General features: G+C 47.0%; 1 protein-coding gene across 3 annotated transcripts in view; it reads left to right on the top strand.

Annotated features, from left to right (window-relative positions):
- Positions 1–6,526: 6,526 nt before the first annotated feature.
- Positions 6,527–25,378, top strand: part of mcm10 (minichromosome maintenance 10 replication initiation factor) — a 79,546-nt gene continuing 60,694 nt past the window's right edge. For 2 of the 3 annotated variants that reach the window (XM_072470997.1, XM_072470994.1), the window contains exons 1-6: positions 6,620–7,055; positions 7,229–7,279; positions 7,618–7,935; positions 8,994–9,119; positions 9,985–10,125; positions 19,550–19,742. In XM_072470997.1, coding sequence (XP_072327098.1) covers positions 7,273–7,279; positions 7,618–7,935; positions 8,994–9,119; positions 9,985–10,125; positions 19,550–19,742 — 785 coding nt within the window. In that variant the 5' untranslated portion in view covers positions 6,620–7,055; positions 7,229–7,272. Of the gene's footprint in view, positions 6,582–6,619; positions 7,056–7,228; positions 7,280–7,617; positions 7,936–8,993; positions 9,120–9,984; positions 10,126–19,549; positions 19,743–25,378 lie in introns of those variants that run through there. The other variant, XM_072470996.1, reaches the window with a different exon arrangement.

The raw sequence follows: 25,378 nt of genomic DNA, 5'->3' as shown, positions 1-25,378 counted from the left end.
TTGTGGTGCATTAGTATGTATTATATATAATATGGTGTTTTCCAATACATTGTACAGGCATGATCAATGGTAGATGTGGCTCCCAGATGCACACAGGTGATTTTCTAGTAGCTACCATGTCACCCTGGGGAATTGATGGAAACTATACAAAAGTATCCTCTGCTTATAGACAGGGCGAGCATTTTAAAAATGCTAATGAGGCACTTGGAAAGCATGAGCTGATCGGGTACAGTCCCAAGAATTTCAAAAAACCTTTTAGCAGACGACTAATTTTATGGAATATTTTTAAAGAAATGGGAATAGAGCAAAGAGTTGCAGTGGATCTGGACTTACACGGAATGCATTTCCCATACGAATTTAAAAAAAAAAAACAAGCACTTTTAACATCTTGCAGCTCAAAAGACTTGACTGACTATTTGAATAGGTGGTCTAAGGAATTGGAAAAGCAGAGCAGACCCAAATGAGATTTTTAAAGGGGGGGGGGGGGGGGAGAGCGGGAAGAGAGAAGATGGGGCACCGAATGTGAGGGTAACATCATTATTTATCTGAGGCCATTGCTTTCCTGAACTTCTTAACCCTACTCAACATCTTTCTCCCAGATTTCTGAATAATTTCCATTTCTCGTCATAAGTTCTGTTGAATACCTGAACACTTCATAACTGACCTGTGCTTCTTCATTCTATATACTAACATTTCTGTTAATAAGTTGGCACTGTTTTTCCATACCCCATTATGAAGCCAGGTTCATACATGCTCTCAACCTGTTGATTTGGATGGGCAGGATATGTTAGATGTACCACGGAATCCTGATTATTTATCAGAGCTTTGTGTAATGGAAGGTACTTTTCCAAAGTATGGGTTCTTGCGGTTTGGAGTTGAGGACTCTGGAGTTTAGAAGGATGAGGGGGGATCTCATTGAAACCTAGAATACTGAGAGGCCTAGATTTGATTTATTGTCACATGTATTAGTACACAGTGAAAAGTATTGTTTCTTGCATGCTTTTCAGACAACGCATATCATACAGAGGGAAGGAAAGAGACTGCAGAATGTAATGTTACAGTCAATATCACAGTGAACGTGGGGAGGATATTTCCTCTAGTAGCAAAATGTAGAACCTGAGAGCACAGGCTCAGACTGAAGGGACGATCCTTTAAAACAGAGATGATGAGGAATTTCTTCAGCCAGAGGGTGGTGAATCTGTGGAACTCATTGCTGCAGAGGTCTGTGGAGGCCAAGTCACTTTGAATGTTTTTAAGACGGAGATAGCTAGGTTCTTGATTTATAGGGTGGTCCGGAGTTATGAGGAGAAGGCAGGAGAATGGGGATGCGAAACATACAAACCATGAATGAATAGCGGAGCATGTAATGAGGGTGGCAAATGGAAATTTGACATTTATTGCTAAAGGAATAGAGTATAAAAATAGGGAAATTTTGCTGCAATTATACAAGGCATTGGTGAGACCGTACCTGGAGTATTGTGTACAGTGTTGGTACCCTCACTTGAGAATGGATAGAGTTGCATTAGTGGGTGGCACAATAGCATAGTGGTTAACACTGTTGCATCACAGCAACAGGGCACGGGTTCGATTCCCGGATTGCGTCACTGTCTGCACGGAGTCTGCATGTTCTTCCCGTGTCTGCGTGGGTTTCCTCCGGGTGCTACGGTTTCCTCCCACAAGTCCCGAAAGACGTGCTGTTAGGTAATTTGGACATTCTGAATTCTCACTCCGGTTACCCAAACAGGCGACGGAATGTGTCGACTCGGGGCTTTTCGCAGTAACTTCATTGCAGCGTTAATGTAAGCCTACTTGTGGCAATAAATATTATTATTATATACTTATCAAATTTTTTGTTTCTGTTTTTATATTTTGCACGACTTAATTTATCTTTGCTCTTTTTATTACTTTTTTAGTAACCCTCTTGTTGGTCTTGAAAAGTTTCCCAATTCTACAGCCTGCCACGGAACTTTGCAATCTGGTATGCCCTAGTTTGTGCCTTTATAGAACATTGAACATTAAGTGCAGAAGGAGACCGTTCGGCCCATCAAGTCTGCACCAACCCACTTAAGCCCTCACTTCCATCCTATCCCTGTAACCCAATAACCCCTCCTAACCTTTTTTAGTCATTTAAGGGCAATTTATCATGACCAATCCACCTAACCTGCATGTCTTTGGACTGTGGGAGGAAACCGGAGCACCCGGAGCAAACGCACGCAGACACGGGGAGAACGTGCAGACTCCGCACAGACAGTGACCCAGCAGGGAATCGAACCTGGGACCCTGGCGCTGTGAAGCCACAGTGCTATCCACTTGTGCTGCCCATGTTATCTTTAACCTTCCTTAGCCTAGGATGCATTTTTCCCCTTTTACAATCTTTATGAAATATATTTTAATTGGGAGGAATTGAATATCTCCTTAAATATCTGCCACTATTCATCAATTGTCCAACCTTTTAGTCTTTCTGCTCAGTCCACTAGGACCAAATCTGTCTTCATGCCTGTGTAATTACCTTGGTTTAACGCCAGAACACTAGTGTTGGTCTCAAGTTTATTCCTTCAAATTGAATTTGAAATTCAATCATGCAATGATTGCTCTTCCCTGGAGGATCCTTTATTACAAGATCATTAATTAATCCCATCTAGTTACCCAATTACTAAATCCAAAACAACATATTGTTCCAAAGAAATATTTCTATTACACTCTGAACTCTGCCTCGAGACTTGCCTTATCAATTTGATGAATCCAGTCTATATGCATGTTAAAATCACCCATGATTATTGTACCTTTCTTACAAGCCCCCAATATTTCCTGGTGTATACTGTCCTATTGTGGAACTACTATTAGGGGACCTTTGGATTACTGTCACCAGGGACTTATTTCTCTTGCTATTTCTTATTTCCACCCAGACTGATTTCCAATATAATTTCTCACTACAGCACTGATCCCTCCCTTTATGAACAAAGCTAGGACACCGGTCCCAGCATGATTCAAGTGGAGCCCATCCCAATGGAACATCTTCCTCTTACCCCAGTTCTGTTTTTTAATTTAACACCTAGCTGCTCGTATTCCCTCTGCAGAATCTCTTTCCTCTTACTACCTATATCATTGGTACCTACTTGGACCATGACAACTGGATCTTTCTGCTCCCACTCCAAGTTCCTCTGCAGCCCAGATGCGATATCCTGAACCCTGGCACCAATTGGGCAACGGACTCTCGACCCTGGCTTCAGAGAAGGGTGTCTATTCCCCTAACTATACCATCCCGGACTATGGCTACATTTTTCTTTTCTCCCACCACCTCTCCCCCCACTTGAATGACTCCCTGTCCCATGGTATTATTAGTTTGCTCATCCTCCTTACAGTCACTGCTCACGTTCACACAGGCAGCGAGAATCTCATACCTGTTGGCCAAGGGCAGGGGCTGAGGCTCCTGCAGTGCTACCTCTTGGATCACTACCTGTCTCACTTGTAGTCGCACCCTCAGGTCCTTGACCACTGACCGAATTCAAGGTAATTAATCCAAGGGGTTTGACTGTCTCCTGAAACACAGCGTCCAGGTAACGCTCCCTCCTCCCTGATGTGTCACAATGTCTGAAGCACTGTTGCTTCACAGCGCCAGGGACCCGGGTTCGATTCCCAGCTTGGGTCAATGTCTGTGCGGAGTCTGCATGTTCTTCCCGTGTCTGCGTAGGTTTCCTCCGGGTGCTCCGGTTTCCTCCCACAAGTCCCGAAAGACGTGCTTGTTGGGTGAATTGGACATTCTGAATTCTCCCTCCGTGTACCCGAACAGGCGCCGGACTGTGGCGTCTCGGGGATTTTCACACTTCACACTAACTTAATTGCTGTGTTAATGAAAGCCTCCTTGTGACACTAATAAAGATTATTATTACTGCAGCTCATTAACGTGGAGATGAAGTTCTTTGAGCAACCAGCATTTGCTATAGATGTGGTCACTATGAACCACAATGGAGTCAATCAGCCTCATATGCTGCAGCTATAACGCATCGCTTGGCCCTGCATCATTATTTAATGAAATTATCAATTTGTTTTTAAATTTACTACTGATCTTTAGTTTTCACTCTTTAATTTTTCCTACCTAGCCTTCAATCTCAAAATAAGTCAGAAAAGGTGGGAGAGAGAAAAACTGACCTGACAATCACTTAGCTGTGATATCACATGGACATGTTCCCTTGATGTTGAAGGACTGCTTTGCCTTATCTCCCAGCTCTCCGGCCTTGATCGGCCCGTGCCCCCCCTGATCTGCGGGCTTTGTTAGGAAAACAAGACACCGCAATACCTCCCTCTTCCCCCAAATTCCCATACTTACCTCAAAAATTGGCAACTCATGCTGCAGCTGTATAGAACCTTAGGCCACACTTGGAATACAGTTTTCAATTCTGGTTGCCACACTACCAGAAGGATGTGGAGGCTTTGGAGCGGGTACAGAAGAGATTTACCAGAATGTGGCCTGGTATGGAGGGCATTAGATATGAGGAGCGGTTGAATAAACTTCATTTTTTCTCACTGGAACAACGGAGGTTGAGGGCAACCTGATAGAGGTCTACAAACCTATGAGGGGCATTGACAGAGTGGCTAGTCAGAAGCTTTTACCCAGGGTAGAGGGGTCAATTACTAGGGGGCATAGGTTTAAGGTGCGAGGGGCAAAGTTTAGAGGAGATGTGCTGGGCAAGTATTTTACACAGAGGGTAGTGGGTGCCTGGAACTCGCTACCGGAGGAGGTGGTGGAAGCAGGTACGATAGTGACATTTAAGGGGCATCTTGACAAATGCATGAATAGGATGGGAATAAAGGGATATGGACCCCAGAAGTGTAGAAGGTTTTAGGTTACATAGAACATACAGTGCACAAGGAGGCCATTCGGCCCATCGAGTCTGCACCGACCCACTTAAGCCCTCACTCCCACCCGATCCCCGTAACCCAATAACCCCTCCTAACCTTTTTGGACACTAAGTGCAATTTAGCATGGCCAATCCATCTAACCTGCACGTCTTTGGACTGTGGGAGGAAACCGGAGCACCCGGAGGAAACCCACGCAGACACGGGGAGAACGTGCAGACTCCACACAGTGACCCAGCGGGGAATCGAACCTGGGACCCTGGCGTTGTGAAGTCACAGTGCTAGCCACTTGTGCGGCAGCACAGTCGGCGCAGGCTTACAGGACAGAAGGGCCTGTTCCTGTGCTGTACTTTTTATTCTTTTTCCTAAACTCCATTCTTTGCAGCTAGCACTCTGTCTGTGATCCACTCTATGTGATCCACTGTATATGATCCAATGCAATTGACTCAATTTCCCAGTATGACGATCCATTCTATGTGACCAACTCTGTGACCCAGTGTTGTTCCACTCTCCATGATCCAACCCACTCTCCACTATTCAGTATGATCAAGTGTGATATACTGTCAGTGGCCCAATGTAACTAACTCAGATCCACTGTGATCAATTATCTGTGACTCAATGCGATCTACTGTGTCCCAAGTGATCCTCTCTCTATGGGGATTTAATGTGATTCATTCTCAGTAACTCAACACGATCAGCACTCTGTGACCCAACATGATTCACCCTCGATGATACAGTCTTGGCCGTCCAAATCGATCCACTATGTGCAATTAAATATTGATGATCCACTTTTGGTGATCCATTATGAGCTACTCTCCACGATCCACTCTCGGGGGAACAAATCGATTGCCGACCCGCTCTCAGTGGTCTACACTCGATGATCAACTGTGACCCACTACCTGTGATCCAATGTGATCCACTCTCTACTACTCATTCTTGGTGATCCAATTAAATTAATCATGTTTTTTTCTGTTGGTGATGCAATGTGATCAACTCTGGGTGACCTGGTGCAATTTGCTCCTTGTGATCCCGTATGATCCAATCAGCAATCCAAAACAATCCACTCTCGGCAACCCACGTGATCCACTCTAGATGGTCCAATGTGATCAACTCCAGGTGACCCAAAGTGATCCGCTCCGGGTGATCAACTGCAGGTGACCCAATGCGATCTACTCCAGGTGATCAACTCAGGGTGATCCAATGCGATCCACTTTCGGCGATCAACTCCAGGTGACCCAATGCGTTCCGCTCCGGGTGATCAACTCCAGGAGATCCAATGTGATCCGCTCCAGGTGACCCAATACGATCCGCTCTATGTGATCCAATGCAATCCACTCTGGGCAAAATGGTGACCCACCCTGGGTGATCGAATGTAACCCACTCCGGGAGGTCCAATATGATCTATTCCGGTTGATCCAATGTAACCAACTCATGGGGATCCAATGTAATCCATTCTTGGAGATCCAATATGATCCACATCGGAGGTCCAAAGCAATCTGCTCCGGGTGATCCAGTGCGAGCCGCTCCGGGTGATCCAGTGCGAGCCGCTCCGGGTGATCCAGTCCGGGTGATCCAGTGCGAGCCGCTCCGGGTGATCCAGTCCGGGTGATCCAGTGCGAGCCGCGCTCCCATTGGGCGGAGCGGAGAGCAGCGTCATTACGTCAGTCGGTGACGGCGGCCCCGAGCTTTTGGCGCCAAAAGACGTGAAGAAAAAGAGAGAGAAGGTGAGAGAGAAAATCCCCAAATAGAGAGAGAGTGAGAGACAGAGAGGGAGAGAGTGAGTGTGAGAGACAGAGAATGGGAGGGAGAGAGGGAGTGTGAGAGACAGAGAGGGAGAGAGTGAGTGTGAGAGACAGAGAATGGGAGGGAGAGAGGGAGTGTGAGAGACAGAGAGGGAGAGAGTGAGTGTGAGAGAGAGGGAGTGTGAGAGACAGAGAATGGGAGGGAGAGAGGGAGTGTGAGAGACAGAGAGGGAGAGAGTGAGTGTGAGAGAGAGGGAGTGTGAGAGACAGAGAATGGGAGGGAGAGAGGGAGTGTGAGAGTAAATTAATGTTGAGGGGGGAGGGCAGAATCCGGGTGAGGCCCGCTGGAGCTAACCCCCCTCCTTACCATGTCCAATCCCGGGTAAAGTCACCCCCCGGGGTAAAGAGGCCAGCGCCCTGCGGGTCCCCCCTGCAGTCACTCCTGTCCTGGTTGAGGTGAGTCTGGACTCTGTCCCAGGCAGAGGGAGGGGGCTCTCTGTCTGAATCTCTTCACAATACCTAGAAAATGCCTGTCCCTCCAGTGGGGGGGTTGTGGCTGCAGAGCTCTCCAGTCTGTTCACAGTTACCCGTTTTAATGATCAATCTCACTGCCATATTTTCACTTTCAGCTTGACACCGATTTCTCAAACCACCTTCATCGTATTGTCAATCCATGGAAGGTAAGAACATCTCAATTCATCGCTCCCTAGCATTGAAATTATTTTTGCATGTCTGAAACCTGATTAATACTACACTCCTGTATGCTTCACCCAGTGTCTGGATTTGCATTGTGTAGCTTGTGTTGCCCTATTGTGTATTTTCATTTCTTTTCATGTACTCAATGATCTGTTTGAGCTGCTCGCAGAAAAATACTTTTCACTGTACCTCGGTACACGTGACAATAGACAAATCCAATCCAACTTCATTGGAAAATGTCATCCGTTAAACAGGGTCTCTTTTAAAGCTGGCAGACCAAACTTACACACTCTGATTCATGTAATCTGTCTCCCCGTGACAGGTTCTGAGGACGTGGACCTACTGGCGTCTCTTTTGGATGAGAATGACGAGGAAGGGATTGTGGCGGCTTCGGGATGTTCGCAGGGTGAACATGGCGTGGAGCTGAGACCGCTTGACGAGGACGATGAATGGGATGAGCTGTTCGATTCCAACGAAGAGAGTGGTGCCCAGGCTAAGGAAATCAGTGCTCTATTTGGGGATGTGGATGACTTGATGGAGGAAGAAGAGGAGGAGAGTGAAACAAGTGGCCAGGCAACTGACCAACCGCATCTCATTTCTGATCAGGAGCAGTCAGAAAAATCAAAAGCCCAATTAGAAGGTATTTGACAATTAATGTGCTGCTAAGTCTGTTTTCCATCTAGTTTAATCACAGAGATGACAGGATTACTCAGTCAGAAGCTACTTTTGAGGAAGGGCATTTGAAAGGACAACACTCCATAAGCTGAAAAATTAGCAAGACAAGTGCAATAATGTCACGCTGTGGATCACCACCTGGTTAAATAGGCAGCAACTACTGATATTAGATGTTTAGCTGGAAGAATTCATACAGAGTGGATTATGGGAACATAATGTCCAAGCACAGTGCCAGAGTTGCTCTAAGGCAAAAATAGAGATGCTGTGATCTCCAGTTCAACATAATTACTGCTATTGGATCGATTTCTCAATCACATTAACATACTGAATTATGTATACATGGTGGAGTTTATTACAAGAAACACAATGAGGAGGTCAGGTAACCGTACACACCATGACATCAAGAAAGACTTTAATTTCTGAAGCACCGTCCTCAACTTCCAATGGCCAGAGTGCAGCACAGTAGCACAGTGGTTAGCACAGTTGCTTCACAGCTCCAGGATCCCGGGTTTGATTCCCGGCTTGGGTCACTGTCTGTGTGGAGTCTACACGTTCTCCCCGTGCCTGTGTGGGTTTTCTCCCACAGTCCAAAGATGTGTAGGTTAGGTGGATTGGCCATGATAAATTGCCATTAGTGTCCAAAAAGGTTGGGTGGGGTTACGGGGATAGGGTGGAGGTGTGGGCCTGAGTAGGGCGCTCTTTCCCTAGGGCTGGTGCAGACTTGATGGGCCGAATGGCCTCCTTCTGCACTGTAAATTCTATGTAAATTCTTTTCAATTCTGCGTTATGTGTAAGATTTGTGAAGTTACATCTAATTTCTGATACTGATGAGGAATTGTCATGGGAAAGCCTTTCTCCGAATTAGAAGCGCTCCTTTTCAATGGGAATTGCTTTGCATTGTACAAACAAGAGGAGATGAATCCATAAATGCAAACACCTTTGCAGATCAAATACTATTTAAATTTTATGCGGTTAGAGTCTTGATACACCCCCCTAAGTATCCTGTAACATTTTTCCCCAAAGTGGAACTGGAACAGATGAAGGAGCAGATGGAAAAGTTGCAGAGGAAGTTGGCGAAGGTTGCAGATGGTCCAAAATCCATTGTTAGCACTAGGAAAAACTCACCTGAAAGCAAGCTGAAAACACCAGGTATGGATCAATATGTGGGCATGAGGAAACTCACTGTGATTCACTTGAGTGGTCCCTGAAAAGGAAACTTGACTGCTTGAAATGGTGCTGAAGTGTTTCAGGTTCTAGACACCTGATGTATCTTTATTCCAGAAAGAGTTGCCCAGAATCCAGCTCATGGAAGTTGGTATATGCCCCATAGATGCAATTTAATTTGACCTTTTCAATGAGGACTTGAAGTGTGTCTTTTTGAGAATATTCTGCACTACTTTTGAGCTGGAGGTTTGAAATTTACATGGCCAGGATATGCCGTGTTACACCGTTTTTATTGTAAATAGACTCCTGATAGGAACAGTGCAGGCCTTCGTGGAGGATTATCTGGCTGGCAGCAAAACTTACTGGTCTGATTTGATCCTGAGCCTGTTTTGCATGGCCGCCTGCTATTGTTTGACGTTTAGAAAAAATAGTTCTAGCCCTCATGAGTCATGATAAAAGTTGATGCCTAATTTATACTGTGACTCAGAGGTTGCAGCAAAATCAACGTTTTTCTGAAATCGGACTTTGACCTGATAGTTTAGATTGTGCAAGAGTTTCAGTTCACATCAGAACCTGTTGTCGAACAGCAGGAATTATCACTGATTGATTCATCGTATGAATATGCTAAAATTAGAATAGTTGGCATCCTGATAATGTACGTGTGTACAAGCTGCATTTGTGCACACAATTGGTAGTGAAATTGTTCAGCTGATGTCTCCCCGTTTGGACTCTATTCAGGAGTACCATTGTCCCTCAGTTTCTCATAACTTCCTCCACGGTTCCAGTAATAGTCTTCTTTTATCTCCTCGGTGTTTTAGGTTTTTAATTTTCACTGTTATGTTTCCAACAGGTAAAGCGACACGTACTTCACAAAGTATAAAGGAAAGTCCGTCTTTTCAGGAAGCTCTCTGTATGCCCTCTTCCAGTCCTATACCTGGACGGCCAAAAACCAAGTCACTTAAGACCCAGCAATCCGCACATTCGACAGCAGGTAGTTGATCCAATGCTTCTTGCTTATTAAAAATGTATTTATTTACAATTGTGTGAAAATGGCAGGCAGGGTAAAAAGCCAGACTGGTCCACCAGACCTGCCCCATGTCATTGTGATATGTGAAACATCACAGTTTTTTCAGGACATGGGTGTTGGTTAAGTCAACTGGCTATAGTGTGGAACAGAATAACACCAACTGACTGATAGTTCATGGAGGCTTGCCTTACTCCAGGCTTGATGTGGAACTATATCCCTCAAGCTATAGATATGAATGTAGGAGGGTTGATCAGTAAATTTGCGGATGATACGGAAGTTGGTGGAGTGTCATTTATGTTTACAGCATGGAAACAGGCCCGTCAGCCCAGCTGGTCCATGCCGTCCAGTTTCTATCACTAAGGTAGTCCCACTTACCTGCAAAAGAGTCATGGATGTTTACGTGGTAAAAAGTGAGGAGGATACACGATTACACAAGATTGTAGACGGGCTGGTCAGATGGGCTGATCAGTGGCAAATGGAATTCAATGCGGATAAGTGTGAGGTGCTGCACTTGGGCAGAACTGACAAGCAAGGGGATACATGATAACTGGCAGGATCCTGGGAAGCACCGAGGATCAGAGGGATCTTAGTGTGCATGTATACCGGTCCTTTAGGACAGCAGAGCAGGTGGATACAGTGGTTAAGAAGGCATATCGTGGGCGATATGTGGCGCAGTGGATAGCACTGGGACTGCGGCGCTGAGGACCCAGGTTCAAAGCCTGGCCCTGGGTCACTGTCCGTGTGGAGTTCTCCCCATGTCTGCGTGGGTCTTGCCCCCACAACCCAAAGATGTGCCGGTTAGGTGGATTGGCCATGCTAAATTGCCCCTTAATTGGAAAAAAATAAATAATTGGGTACTCTAAATTTTAGAAGAAAGAAAAAGAAGGCATATCGTATGCTTGCCTTTATTGGCCGAGGCACAGAGTTTAAGAGCAGTGACATTATGCTGGAACTGTATAAAACGTTGGTTAGGCCATAGCTAGAGTATTGTGTGCAGTTCAGGAATCCACATAATAGGAGGGATGCGATAGCACTGGAAAGGGTGCAGAGGAGATTAACCAGGATGTTGCCTGGGCTGGAGAGTTTTAGTTATGAAGGGAGATTGGAAAGACTGGGATTGTTTTCCTTGGTGCAAAGGAGACTGAGGAGGGGACATGATTGAGATGTATGAAATTATGAGGGGCATAGATAAGAGTATACCGGAATAAACCTTTCCCCTTGGTGGGTGGGTCAAAGACCAGGAGGCAGAGATTTATATGTAAGGGGTAGGAGGTTTCGGGGGAATGTGAGGAAAACCCTTTTTCCACAGAGTGTGGTGGGAGTTCGGAATTGGCTGTCTGAAAGTGTGGTGGAGGCAGAGACCCTCAGAACATTTAGGTGTATTTGGGTGTGCATTTGCAATCCCAGGGCAGACAAGGCTATAGGCCAAGTGCTGGAAAATGGGATTAGAATGGTTTGGTGGTTGTTTTTGACTGACACAGACGTGATGGGCCGAATGGCCTTTTCTGTGCTGTATGACTACAGCACTTGTTTGTCTCGAGTCAAGAGAAACAATGGTCCCTTGTGGAATATGAGTAATTATCTTTTCAAGGACCAAAATACACGGGTTGTTAGATCTTTTTAGGATGCAAAATAATTACTAATTTAACTAGCTCTTCAAAATTTGCTGCATAGTGAGCAGTAATAACTTTTGCTTATTGTCATTAAACAATACATTTGTGTGTCATTTTGGAACTATTTGGACACATTTTAAATATCTGAAAAGCAATTTACGATGATTAACAGCAAAAACAGGAAGGCTGAATTATTTCTTTTTTTTTCTAAATTTAGAGTACCCAATTCATATTTTCCAATTAAGGGGCAATTTAGCGTGGCCAATCCACCTACCCTGCACATCTTTGGGTTGTGGGGGCGAAACCCACGCAAACACGGGGAGAATGTGCAAACTCCACACGGACAGTGACCCAGAGCCGGGATCGAACCTGGGACCTCGGCGCCGTGAGACAGCAGTGCTAACCACTGCTCCACCGTGCTGCCCGGCTGGGTTATTTCTTTTTTTTAAAATAATTTTTATTAAAGTTGTCACAAAATATCAACAACAAAATGTAAAAGGAACCCAATAAAATTAAATACAAAACAAAACAATACAACCCAGTACCCCCCTATACATAAATAATATATTAACACCCGCCGAAACACATAGTAAATATATACACCCCCTCAGATCCCCCAGTGTAGACAAACAAAAATAAAATAGAACCTCCCGACCGGGTTGCTGCTGCTGACCATTGTCTACCGTTCTGCCAGGAAGTCCAAGAACAGTTGCCACCGCCTGAAGAACCCTTGCACCGATCCCCTTAAAGCAAATTTCACCCCCTCCAATTTAATAAACCCTGCCATATCGTTGATCCAGGATTCCACGCTTGGGGACCTCGCATCCTTCCACTGAAGAAGAGTCCTTCGCCGGGCTACCAGGGACGCAAAGGCCAGAATACCGGCCTCTTTTGCCTCCTGCACTGCCGGCTCCTCTGCAACTCCAAATATTACGAGCCCCCAGCCCGGTTTGACCCTGGATCCTACCACCCTCAACATTGCCCTCGCTACGCACTTCCAAAATTCCTCCAGCGCTGGGCATGCCCAGACCATATGGGTGTGGTTTGCTGGGCTCCCTAAGCACCTAACACCTGTCCTCACCCCCAAAAAAACGTCTCATCCTTGTCCCGGTCATGTGTGCTATGTGCAGCACCTTAAACTGTATGAGGCTGAGCCTCGCGCACGAAGAGGAAGTGTTCACCCTCCCTAGGGCGTCTGCCCACGTCCCCTCCTCGATCTCCCCCAACTCCTCCCACTTACCTTTCAGCACCTCCACCGAGGCCTCCTCCTCCTCCTGCATCACCTGGTATGTTGCCGAGATCTTCCCCTCTCCAACCCATGCCCCCGAGAGCACCCTGTCCTGTACCGTGCGTGGCGGCAGCAGTGGGAATTCCACCACTTGCCGACTGGCAAACGCTCTTACCTGTAGATACTTAAAGGCGTTTCCCCACCTCTTAAACTCCTTCTCCATTTGCTCCACCAGCCTCGTGAAATTAAGTCTATGTGGGGCCCCCCAGCTCCTGGCCACCTGGACCCCCAAATACCTGAAGCTCCTCTCCACCCTTTTTAGTGGGAGCTCGCCAATCCCCCTCTCCTGGTCCCCTGGGTGAACCACAAACAACTCGCTCTTTCCCATGTTGAGCTTGTACCCTGAGAAATCCCCGAACTCCCTGAGGATCCTCATTACCTCCAGAATTCCCTCCCCCCCCCAACCGGGTCCGCCACATATAGCAGCAAGTCGTCCGCATAGAGCGACACCCTATGCTCTTCCCCACCCCGCACCAGCCCCCTCCAGTTCCTCGACTCCCTCAGTGCCATAGCCAGGGGTTCAATCGCCAGTGCGAAGAGCAGGGGGGACAGGGGACACACCTGCCTCGTCCCTCGATGCAACCGAAAGTACTCAGATCTCCTCTTGTTCATGGCTACACTCGCCATCGGGACCTCGTACAACAGCCTAACCCACCTGACGAACGCCTCCCCAAACCCGAACCTCTTCAGCACCTCTCCACAAGTACCCCCACTCTACCCTATCGAAGGCCTTCTCAGCGTCCATCGCCGCCACTATCTCCGCCTCCCCCTCCCTCGCCAGCATCATAATAACGTTCAGGAGCCTCCACACATTCACATTCAACTGCCTCCCCTTCACGAACCTGTCTGGTCTTCGTCGATGACCTGCGGCACACAATCCTCAATTCTCGTGGCTAAGACCTTCGCCAGCACCTTGGTATCTACATTTAACAATGAAATTGGCCTGTAAGACCCACACTGCAGGGGATCCTTGTCCCGCTTCAGGATCAAGGAGATCAGTGCCCGGGACATCGTCGGGGGCAACGCCCCCCCCTCCCTTGCCTCATTGAAGGTACTAACCAGCAACGGGCCCAACAGGTCCACATATTGTATGTACAATTCGACCGGGAAACCATCCGGCCCCAGTGCCTTCCCCGCCTGCATGCTCCCTATCCCTTTGACCAACTCCTCCAACCCAATCGGGGCCCCTAATCCCGCCACCAGTCCCTCCTCTACCTTCGGGAACTTCAGTTGGTCCAGAAAGCGGCCCATCCCTCCCTCCCTCCAGTGTGGGGTTGGACCGATACAGTTCCTCATAAAAGTCCCCGAAGACCCCATTGATGCCAACCCCACTCCGCACCACACTCCCTCCCCTATCCTTAACTCCCCTGATCTCCCTAGCTGCGTCCCGCTTCCGAAGCTGATGCGCCAGCATCCGACTTACCTTTTCTCCATATTCATAAATCGCCCCCATGGCCTTTCTCCACTGTGTCTCCGCCCTCCTGGTGGTCAACAGGTCGAATTCGGCCTGGAGGCTACGCCTCTCCCTCAACAGTCCCTCCTCCGGCACCTCTGCATACCTCCTGTCTACCCTCACCATCTCCCCCACCAGCCTCTCCCTCTCTGCTTTCTCCTCTCCCGGGTGGGCCCTAATGGAAATCAGCTCTCCCCTAACCAGCGCCTGCCCGACCATCCCCACTCGGACCTCCCCGTTATCGTTGGCCTCCAGGTATCTCTATGCTTCTTCGGACCCGCTCGCTCACCTCCTCGTCTGCCAACAGCCCCACCTCCAAGCGCCACAACGGGCGCTGGTCTCTCTCCTCCCCCAGCTCTAGGTCTACCCAATGCGGGGCGTGATCCGAAATGGCTATCGCCGAGTACTCTGTATCCTCTACTCTCGCAATCAGCGCCCTGCTCATAATAAAAAAGTCGATCCTGGAATAGGCCTTATGAACATGTGAGAAGAATTAAAATTCCCTAGCCCCCAGCCTTGCAAATCTCCAAGGGTCCACCCCTCCTATCTGGTCCATAAACCCCCTCAGCACTTTAGCCGCCGCCGGCCTATTCCCACCAAAATCGCCACCCCCCCCCAGGTTTTTGGCATCCAGTCCCGAATGAAACACCTGACCTACCCACCCCTTCCTCAATCTTACCTGGCCTGCCACCTTCAGGTGTGTCTCCTGGAGCATGACCACATCCGCCTTCAGCCCCTTCAGGTGTGCGAACACCCGGGCCGGCTTAACCGGCCTGTTCAGCCCTCTTACATTCCAGGTTACCAGCCGGATCAGGGGGCTACCCGCCCCCTCCCCCACCGACTAGCCATAACCCCTCCTCGGCCAGCCACACGCCCACACCCGGCCCGTTCCCCACGGCGGCAGACCCCCGTCCCAACCCCCTCTACTTTCAGCAGCTTACCAAACCAGTCTTGGCAGGTGATTTTCATTCAATAGCAATAGACTAGCAATTGAAACATATCCAATTTGTATAAATTGTTGCCTTCGATTCTCATGTGTGATGTATGAGATGACAAATAGCGGCGCTAGTGCTTGTGATGAGCTATTGTGATAATTGGTAAATGAGGGCAGCACGGTGGCGCAGAGGGTTAGCACTGCTGCCTCACGGCGCCGAGGTCCCAGGTTCGATCCCGGCTTTGGGTCACTGTCTGTGTGGTGTTTGCACATTCTCCCCGTGTTTGCGTGGGTTTTGCTCCCACAACCCAAAGATGTGCAGGATAGGTGGATTGGCCACGCTAAATTGCCCCTTAATTGAAAAAAAAAAAATGAAATGGTTACTCTAAATTTAAAAATAATTGGCAAATGGAAACTGTCTAAAGACAAAGTTGGGCACTGATATGGAATTAGGCACACAAGGTTGCAATCTGCAGGACTGCAATTATTTTTTAAAAATATTTTATTCAAACAAAGTTTTAATTCTAACAAACAAACCCACCAACAACACAACCCCAATCCTATCCTTAAATTACCGACCCCCCCCCCCCCCCCCGAACCCTTACTGCTGACATAAAGAAAATAAATCCTCAACAAACCCTTAACCCAACTACAAAAGCAAATCCCTGTCCATCTCCCCCCCCAACTGCTGATGGTATCCAACTCGTTAAAAAAGGAAATAAAAGGCTGTTACCCGAATATATCATCATAATCTTTATTATTATCACATGTAAGCTTACATTAACACTACAATGAAGTTACTGTGAAAAGCCCCTTGTCACCACACTCCAGCGCCTGTTCGGGTGCACTGAGGGCGAATTCAGAATGTCCAATTCACCTAACAAGCCCGTCTTTTTGGTTCTTGTGGGAGGAAACCGGAGCACCCGGAGGAAACCCACGCAGACACGGGGAGAACGTGCAGACTCCGAGACAGTGACCCAAGCCGGGAACTGAACCTGGGACCCTGGCACTGTGAAGCAACAGTGCTAACCACTATGCTACCGTACCTCCAGTAGAATCCTTCCACAGACCCCCTTGAAGGTCCACTTAATCTTCTCCAGGTGCAGGAATTCCATAAGATCCCCCAAACAAACTGAGAACTTGGGCAGCACCTGGGATCTTCAACCAACCAGAATTCGGCTCCGGACTATTAGCGAAGCGAAGGCTAAGACATCTGCCTTCGGCCCCGGCAAGTCAGACAATCCAAAGATGGCCACCAACGGCACAGCTCCAACTGAATGCCCAAAGTCCCTGATATTGTCTCAAAAAAGGAGACCCACAAGCTTAGAGCAAGACCAAGACACGTGCGTGCGATTCGCCGTCCCCCTAGAACACTGTTCACACCTATCCTCCATCCTCCGGAAGACCCACTCGTACATGCCCCAGTCAGATACTCCCTGTGCACCACCTTACACTGGATCAGATTTAACCTCGAACACGAGGATGTGAAGTTGATCCTATGCAGTGCCTTACTCCACATTCTATCTTCTACTCCCACCCCCCCTCCACCGACCAAACCCAGCTCTTCCTCTTCACCTCCTCCAAAGAAGCCTGCTCCATTGCCATAAACCTCTGAGATCTTACCATCCCCTCGTTCACCCATGGCCAGGACCCTATCCATAAGCAAGGGCGACGACACCAGAGGAAGTGAATGGAGTTCCTTGCGTGAAAAATCACGCACCTGCAAGTACCTAGATACATTCCCCCTCGGGAGTGGAAACTATTCCATTAGCTCATCTAGGCCGTCAAACCTAGCCTCCAAAATCATATCTCTAAACCTCTCCAATCCTCCCTTCTCCCATGCTTTAAATGATGAGTCCATGCCTGACGGCACAAATCTATGGCTTCTACAGATCGGAGCTAGAAGAGACATGGAGCCCAGCTTATAATGCTGTCTAAACAGATTCCAAATCCGTAAGGTAGCTATCACTATGGACTAGGAAGAGAATAGTCAGGGAAAAAGGAAGTGGCGATGTAACCAGAGTCTTCAGACTGGACCACTTGCACGAAACCTCCTCCGACTGCCCCCAAATAGATCCCGAATCCTCGAACCAACCCCGCATCCTATTAATGTTTGCTGCCCAGCAATAACATAATAGATTGGGTAAAGCTGACCCCCCCCCCCCCCCACTAACTGCCTGTCCCTCTACAAAAACGTCCTTCGCACCTAAGAAGTCTTACCCGCCCAAACAAAAGTAGGAATCAACTTGTTAACCCTGCAAAAAAAAAAAGTCCTGGGAAGAAAGACTAAGCGACACCGGAACAAAATCAAAAACCTCGGGACAATATTCGTCTTCACTGTCTGGCCTTCACCCCGTCTACCAGACCAGAAAGATTGAGTCTATGAAGCATGGGCTACCCAAATACTGAAAACGAGCCTTGGCCAGACGGAACAGCAGCTTCCCCAGGTCAACTCCCCTCCCCCGGTGCAGGGGATTCACCGGAAAAACTTTGCTCTTACTTAGATTTAGCTTGTACCCCGAAAAGGAGCCAAACGTCCTGGGCAGCTCCATTATCTTCCCAACATTGGAGAGCGGGTCCGTAATATATAGTAACAGATCGTCCGCATATAAGGGCACCCTATGCCCCCCGCCCCAGATCCCAATACACCCGGTACACAACCTCAATGCATTGGCCAGTGGCTTGATTGCTAATGCGAACAGCAACGGAGACAGTGGGCACATTTGCGAAGAGGGCCCTATATAGAAGCTCGATCTATGACACACATTTAGGTTTGAAGCCAAACTGCTCCAAGATTTCAAAGAGGTATCCCCACTCAACCCTGTCAAACGCCTCCTCCACATCCATCAGACTGATCGCCTCTGGTTTGCCCTCCGAGGAGAGCGACAGCACAACAACAGGACAGTAATTGTTTGCCAAATAATCTCATTATTGGAGGTGGTTTGCTACACTATGCTTAATTTAATAAAATGTATTGCTATGATAAAATGAAACAAAATGAGGAACGTGATATACATGTTTGTTATATACAGCACTATATGATGGCCACTGTTGTATATGATCAATTATTAGTATTATAGCGAGGTGCTGTATACGTTTGGTGCTGTAGATGTTTAGTGTAGGTGTATATATAGTGTGGTTCATTCATAGTATTTATCGTAACTTATAGATGTCTAATACAGTCTAAGCAGCATACTTCTAAGAATATGTTTTATTATAATATTTAATGCAGTGCTATCTATAATGCTGAGTGCTTTACTGCACAAACCTGTTCAGTATGGGATTTTATGTAAATGGCATTTTGAAACGGTATATGTGAAAAATGAAAATCGCTTATTGTCACAAGTAGGCTTCAATGAAGTTACTGTGAAAAGCCCCTAGTCGTCACATTCCAGCGCCTGTTCGGGGAGGCCGGTACGGGAATTGAACCGTGCTGCTGGCCTGCCTTGGTCTGCTTTAAAAGCCAGCGATTTAGCCCAGTGAGCTAAACCAGCCCCTGTAATATTCACTACCAGTACAAAAAGGTTTACTGCCCGGCTTTAGATTTAACGTTTCATGTGTTGTGCAGATATTGATACAATGCAAATATGATAGTTGGGATTATCCAATATAAAAATGCAACACCTCATTCAAATGCAATCAGAAGTCTTTGTTCCGTTGATCGGCCGGACCCCTAGAAAATCTGGGCCGACATTTCAGCTGTGCTGCAACCTATTAAATAGAGACCAAAAAATATGTGTCGCTTTTGGGGAAAGGGCAAGCTGGAGAGGGAGAAACATCATCATTTCAGAAGCAGAGAAAGCAAGAACCTGTGAGAATCTGAGTGGGAGAGATACCCTGTTTTGGTAGCAGGAGAGAGGGAGAGAGACTCCCTTGATGAAGTTGGATAAAGAACCTTTCAAGGGGAGAAGAGCTCAGTCAGTGCATGACCAGTTGAATGGGAAACTCCAAAACAAGAAATAATATTGTGGAGGGAATGCTGAGCCTTTGAGGTTCGAGCAATTCACTTTAAAAAAAATTACATATTTTGTGTCTACTGTTTTATTAGTTTAATTGCAAGCGATCAGTATGATTTACATTTTGTGAATATTTTTTCTTAGTCACACAGAGAACAAGTCCCACCCACACACAACCTGGAAGTAGACAGCTACTTCCGCCTCTGAAAACCAGCAACAAACCCAATACAATACATCAGAAACTTCCTTCAACGGCAGGAGATTGCGAAAGGCCCGGAACCTCGAGGTCTACCAATTCTGACATAACCGTGGATAAATTCTCTGGCTTGAGGCTGAGGTACAGTAATTGATTTCTTTCTAAAATGTTAGATATCATTATTTCTTCAATTGGGTTTCTCTGCTGCTGAAAGATTATTCCTGTTTCTTAGCTAGTTATGTTTGACACTGCACTCTTGTCTTTTCATTGCAAATTAACTTGGATTGTTCACACATTTACCAGCATTTTGTGATTTGTTTTGTATGGTTTTAAGGGTAAAAGTGCAATGGAAGTTTAAAAAAATATCATTGCTTGCAATTAAAACATTATTTGAGCGCAATGAGTGAATAATCCTGAATGTCTCTGAATATTGAAATCTACATTTTTTCTCTTTATGGTTTATATCCTCACACTTAGAATTTAGAAAGGTTCACCTCCTCATTTGTGCACTCCACGAATACATATACCCTGCAAGCAGAACACCTGACCGTAACACCGGGTGAATGATCCGAGGAAACATTCCTCTTTGTGAGCCATCACAGAAGTGGATTAATGTCAGTCTGCAAGCAGGACCTCTTCATTTAAGGAGGCTTGTGGGGAGTGTTAAGTGTACTGACAGATCTGAGAGGAAAGAGACTATTTTTTTCAAACGAAGGCCCAGTTACAGAAATATTGCTCTCAAAAGCAGATATCCAATTTTATCCTTGCTGTAGGACTCCTGTTATTCATAGAATTTGCAGGGCAGAAGGCGGGCCCATCGAGTCTGTACTAGGCTAAATATTGGTACTGCAGAGTCCAGCAATAACTTGAGCATTAAAATAAACAACAGGACACTACAAATAATCTGAATCAAAATTAACTTTTGAGTTGCTTGAATTATTAATAATAATAATCTTTGTATTGTCACAAGTAGGCTTACATTAACACGGCAATGAAGTTACTGTGAAAAGCCCCTAGTCGCCACATTCCGGCACCTGTTCGGGTACACGGAGGGAGAATTCGGAATTCGGTCAGATGGGGAGATTGGCCCAAGGCGACTTTTGCATAAAGCTTTGTCTGGTGGAAACTCCGATTTAGACAATTTTTTTTCATCATTCATGGGAAGTGGGCTTCGCTTGCTCTGTCATCATTTATTGCACTTACCCAATTGCCTTTGAGAACGTAGAGGTGAGTTGCCTTCTTGAACCACTGTGATCCCATGTGGTGTAGGTACACCCAGAGTGTTATTTGCAAGAGAGTTTCAGGATTTTGATCCAGTGACAGTGGAGGAACTGCCAATATATTTCCAAGTCAGGATGGTGAGTGGCTTGGAGGAAAACTTCCAGTGGTGGGGTTCCCATGTGCCTGCTGTTCTTGTCCTTCTAGGTGGTAGTGGTCGTAGGTTTGGAAGATGCTGTCAAAGGAGCCTCGGTGAGATCCTGCAGTGCATCTTGTAGATGGTGCACATTGCTGCCTCTGTGCGTCAGTGGTGGAAGGGTTGAATGTTTGTTGATGGGCTGCTAATCAAGCGGGGCTGCTTTTGTCCTGAATGGTGTTGAGCTTTTTTTAAATATAAATTTAGAGTGCCCAATTCATATTTTCCAATTAAGGGGCAATTTAGCGTGGCCAATCCACCTACCCTGCACATCTTTGGGTTATGGGGGTGAAACCCACGCAAACACGGGGAGAATGTGCAAACTCCACACGGACAGTGACCCAGAGCCGGGATCGAACCTGGGGCCTCGGAGCCGTGAGGCGGCAGTGCTAACCACTGTGCTGCCCGAAAATGTTGAGCTTATTGAGTGTTGATGGAGCTGCACTCATCCAAGCAAGTGGAGAGTATTCCATTACACCCCTGACTTGTGCCTTGTAGATGGTAGATGGGCTTTGGGGAGTCAGGAGGTGTGTTGCAGGATTCCTAGCCTCTGACCTGCTCTTGTAGTCACAGTATGTATGTGGCTAGTCCAATTCAGATTATGGTCAATGGTAAACCCCAGAATGTTAATTATGTGGGATTCAGCATTGGTAATACCATTGAATGTCATGGGGTGATGGTTTGATTCTCTTGTGTTGGAGATGGTCATTGTGTGGCACAAATGTTGCTTGCCACTGGTCAGCCCAAGCCTGGATATTGTCCAGGTCTTGTTGCATTTGGACATAGACTGCTTCAGTATCTGATGAGTCATGAATGGTGTTGAACATTTTGCAATCATCAGTGCATGTCCCACTTCTGACCTTGTGATGGAGGGAAGGTCATTGATAAATCAGTGGAAGATGGTTGGGCCTAGGACACTACCCTGAGGAACTTCTGCTGTGATGTCTTGGAGTTGAGATGACTGAACTCCAACAACCACAACCATCTTCCTTTGTGCCAGGTATGACTCCAACCAGCGGAGAGTTTCCCCCCCCTGAGTCCCATTGACTCCAGTTTTGCTAGGGCATCTTGATGCCACAGTCTGTCAAATGCTGCCTTGATGTCACTCTCAACAAACCTCTGGAGTTCACCTCCTTTGTCCTTGTTTGAACAAATGCTGCCTTGATGTCAGGAACTGAGTGGACCTTGCAGAACCCAAGCTTAGCGTCAATGAGCAGTTTACTGCTGAGCAAGTGCCACTTGTTAGTCATGGCATGAATCAACTCCAGCCTCCCAGATTGCCTTGATCCACTACAGTTCGCCTACCGCTGCAACAGGTCCACAGCAGACGCCATCTCCATGGCCCTGCACTCTACCCTGGAACACCTAGATAACACAGACATCTATGTCAGACTCCTATTTATCGACTACAGCTCAGCCTTCAACACCATTATTCCTACGAAACTCATCTCCAAACTCCGTGGCCTTGGCCTCGGTTCCTCTCTCTGCGACTGGATCCTGAACTTTCTAACCCACAGGCCACAATCAGTAAAGATAGGCAACAACACCTCCTCCACGATCATCCTCAACACCGGTGCCCCACAAGGCTGTGCCCTCAGCCCCCTACTATACTCCTTATACACCTATGACTGTGTGGCCAAATTCCCCTCCAACTCGATTTTCAATTTTGCTGATGACACCACCGTAGTGGGTCGGATTTCAAACAATGATGAGACAGAGTACAGGAATGAGATAGAGAATCTGGTGAACTGGTGCGACGACAATAATCTCTCCCTCAATGTCAATAAAACAAAGGAGATTGTCATCAACTTCAGGAAGCATAGTGGAGAACATGCCCCTGTCTACATCAATGGGAACAAAGTAGAAAGGGTCGAGAGCTTCAAGTTTTTAGGTGTACAGATCACCAACAGCCTGACCTCGTTCCCCCCCCATACCGACACTATAGTTAAGAAAGCTCACCAACAACTCTACTTTCTAAGAAGACTAAGGAAATTTGGCATGTCAGCTACGACCCTCACCAACTTCTACAGATGCACCATAGAAAGCATTCTTTCTGGTTGTATCACAGCTTGGTATGGAGCCTGCTCTGTCCAAGACCGCAGGAAACTACAAAAGGTCGTGAATGTAGCCCAGTCCATCACGCAAAGCAGCCTCCCATCCATTGACTCTATCTATAATTCCCGCTGCCTCAGAAAGGCAGCCAGCCTAATTAAGGACCCCACGCAACCCGGACATACTCTCTTCCACCTTCTTCCGTCAGGAAAAAGATTCCAAAGTTTGAGGTCACGTACCAACCGACTCAAGAACAGCTTCTTCCTTACTGCCATCAGACGTTTGAATGGACCTACCTCGTATTAAGTTGATCTTTTCTCTATACCTTGCTATAACTGTAACATTATATTCTGCAGTCTCTCTTTCCGTCCCGATGTACGGTTTGCATTGTTTGTACAGCATGCAAGAAACAATACTTTTCACTGTATACTAATACGTGTGACAATAATAAATCAAATCACTGTTGACCCCTTCATCGCTTTACTGATGATCAAAAGTAGACTGATGGGGTGGTAATTGGTCGTGTTGGATTTAGGGGGCAACACGGTAGCATTGTGGATAGCGCAATTGCTTCACAGCTCCAGGGTCCCAGGTTCGATTCCGGCTTGGGTCACTGTCTGTGCGGAGTCTGAACATCCTCCCCGTGTGTGCGTGGGTTTCCTCCGGGTGATCCGGTTTCCTCCCACAGTCCAAAGATGTGCAGGTTAGGTGGATTGACCATGATAAATTGCCCTTGGTGTCCAAAATTGCCCTTAGTGTTGGGTGGGGTTACTGGGTATGGGGATAGGGTGGAGGTGTTGACCTTGGGTAGGCTGCTCTTTCCAAGAACCGGTGCAGACTCGATCGGCCGAATGGCCTCCTTCTGCACTGTAAATTCTATGATACCCTGCATTTTGTAGACAGGACAAACCTGGGCAATTTTCTATTGACTGGTATATTGCTGTGTTGTACCTGTACTGGAACAGCTTGGCTTCGGGCAAGTTCTGGAACACAAATCTTCAGTACTATTGCCAGAACACTGTCTGGGCCCATAGCTTTTGCTGTATCCGGTGTCAGCAGCCGTCTCTTGATATCACATGTGGTGAATGGAATTGGCTGAAGACTGACATCTGTGATGCTGGGAACATGCGGAGGAGGCCGGGTTAGAATGCAAATCATGGAGCTTCCATTGTAGAGAACTTGTAGAATGGCCCAATTACTTTTGTTTGTTTGTTTATTGTCACGTGTACCAAGGTACCGTGAAAAGTATTTTTCAGTGAACAACTCAAACAGATCATTTAGCACATGGAAAGAAAAGAAAATACATAATAGGGCTGCACAACATAGACACCAACATTGGGTGAAGCACACAGGAGTGTAGTATTAATCAGGTCAGTCCATAAGAGGGCCGTTTAGGAGTCTGGTAACAGCGGGGAAGAAGCTGTTTTTGAGTCTGTTCGTGCGTGTTCTCAGACCTTTGTATCTCCTGCCCAGTGGAAGAAGTTGGAAGAGTGAGTAAGCTGGATGGGAGGGGTCTTTGATTATGCTGCCCACTTTCCCAAGGCAGCGGGAGTCAATGGATGGGAGGTTGGTTCGTGTGATGGACTGGGCTGTGTTCACGACTCTCTGACGTTTCTTACGGTCTTGGGCCGAGCAGTTGCCATACCAGGCTGTGATGGAGCCAGATAGGATGCTTTCTATGGTGCATCTGTAAAAGTTGGTAAGAGTTAATGTGGACATGCCGAATTTCCTTAGTCTCCTGAGGAAGTAAAGGCGCTGTTGTGCTTTCTTGGTGATAGCGCCAACATGGGTGGACCAGGACAGATTGTTGATAATGTGCACACCTAGGAATTTGAAGCTGTCAACCATTTCCACCTCGGCCCCGTTGATGCTGACAGGGGTGTGTACAGTACTTTGCTTCCTGAAGTCAATGACCAGCTTTATACTTTTGCTGGCATTGAAGGATAGATTGTTGTCTCCACTAGGTCCTCTATCTCCCTCCTGTATTCTGACTCGACTTTTTGGGTATTGAGTGGAACAAACTAAAGAAAAACAGCAAGTACTGAACATCTGAAACAAAGACCGAGAACTCTTGGAACATACAGCCAATGAGTTGGTGTCTGACTCTCCACAAGCTCTAACTGACCTATGGAGGGGTTCCAGCAGTTCCTGTTTTATTTCCCTATCTGGAAGGTTGTGGGCTGGATTCTCCGCAGCCCTGTGCCGAAATGGCATTTGGCGCCAAAGGGAAGAATCAGGTTTCACGACGAAATCGGGCGCGGCGCTGGTCCGGCGATTCTCGGGGCCCCGAAAATCCGCGCTTTCGCAAATT

Source organism: Scyliorhinus torazame, chromosome 13, assembly GCF_047496885.1.
Source record: "Scyliorhinus torazame isolate Kashiwa2021f chromosome 13, sScyTor2.1, whole genome shotgun sequence".
NCBI lineage: Eukaryota > Metazoa > Chordata > Chondrichthyes > Carcharhiniformes > Scyliorhinidae > Scyliorhinus > Scyliorhinus torazame.
This window is presented reverse-complemented; position numbering and strand designations above follow the sequence as displayed.